The sequence below is a fragment of the Poecilia reticulata genome, unplaced genomic scaffold, assembly GCF_000633615.1.
Source record: "Poecilia reticulata strain Guanapo unplaced genomic scaffold, Guppy_female_1.0+MT scaffold_2904, whole genome shotgun sequence".
NCBI lineage: Eukaryota > Metazoa > Chordata > Actinopteri > Cyprinodontiformes > Poeciliidae > Poecilia > Poecilia reticulata.
In genome coordinates this window covers 1-1,092 of record NW_007617625.1, presented here as the reverse complement: position 1 = coordinate 1,092, position 1,092 = coordinate 1, and the positions used below count along the sequence as shown (strand labels likewise).

At 44.0% G+C, this 1,092-nt stretch overlaps 1 protein-coding gene across 1 annotated transcript; it reads left to right on the top strand.

The window, feature by feature from the left end:
• Positions 1-4: 4 nt before the first annotated feature.
• LOC103461614 (myeloperoxidase-like) lies at positions 5-1,018 on the top strand (the record flags this gene model as incomplete). Its single annotated transcript, XM_008403875.1, has 3 exons — positions 5-19; positions 107-470; positions 858-1,018. Coding segments are annotated over 3 exons (540 nt in total), but the record flags the coding sequence as incomplete, so codon positions are not given.
• Between the last annotated feature and the right edge of the window lie 74 nt (positions 1,019-1,092).

Sequence of the window (1,092 nt, the reverse complement as noted above, 5' to 3'; positions counted from 1 at the left end):
GCCATGCATCCCTATCCCGGTTGGTGTCAAAGCTCAAACCAAATTGTTTCATTTTGTTTCACCTTTCTGTTGTTTTACTTAAAACTCTTGCTTTTCTAATGATCAGATCCCTTCTGGAGACCCCCGGATTCCCTCCCGCCCAGATAGCTGCATCCCAGCCTTTAGATCTGCTCCTGCCTGTGGAACGGGTTACTCTGCATTTAATTTTGGTGGAGAATCCAACAAGAGGGAGCAGATCAATTCACTGACGGCCTTTCTGGATCTGGGGCAAGTGTATGGCTCAGACGAGAAGCTTGCCCTGAACCTTCGTAACCTCACCAGTGATGCCGGCCTGCTGCGCGTCAACACCCAATTCAGGGACAACGGACGCGAACTGCTGCCCTTCCACTCCCTGCAGGTGCAAATGTGCGCCACCCGAAGAAGAGTCACCAACAATACCAACGCCAGGGAGGTGCCCTGTTTTATTGCAGGTTTGTGAGTTTCTAAGCAGAAATTGAGTTAAACATTTGAATACATAATCTTTCACTGACAAAATAAATAATAATAACAAAAGAACAAGTCTCAAAACAGTGTATTTTTTTAAAGGATCAAGCAATCACTATGTTGCTTGATCCTTTAAACATAAAACATTTAAATTGCTCAAATACTTAGTCTGTGTAGTCAGTCTTCAATGAGAACAGAACAAACTGAAACACAATTCAGCAACAACACAAGTTGTAAAACACAGGATTTGCTAATGAGCAAACCCTGCAAGTCTATTTTTCAAGTCTAAGTATTATAGTAAATTTGTCATTTTTAGGTGCCTCTAAAAGTAAAAATGTCAGCAGGAATTGAGTTGTTAGTGTATTTCTCTGCAGGTGATGGCCGCGTGGATGAGAACATCGCCCTGACCTCAATCCACACCCTGTTTGTGCGTGAACACAACCGTTTGGCTCGTCAGCTGAAGAGGCTGAATCCACACTGGGACAGTGAGACTCTCTACCAAGAGGCCCGCAAGATCATGGGTGCTTACACCCAGGTAAACAACCTCAAAGAGTCAGCAAGGAGTCTCATTTTCTTCAAAGTCTGTGCTGTTCACTCAAATGCTGGTTT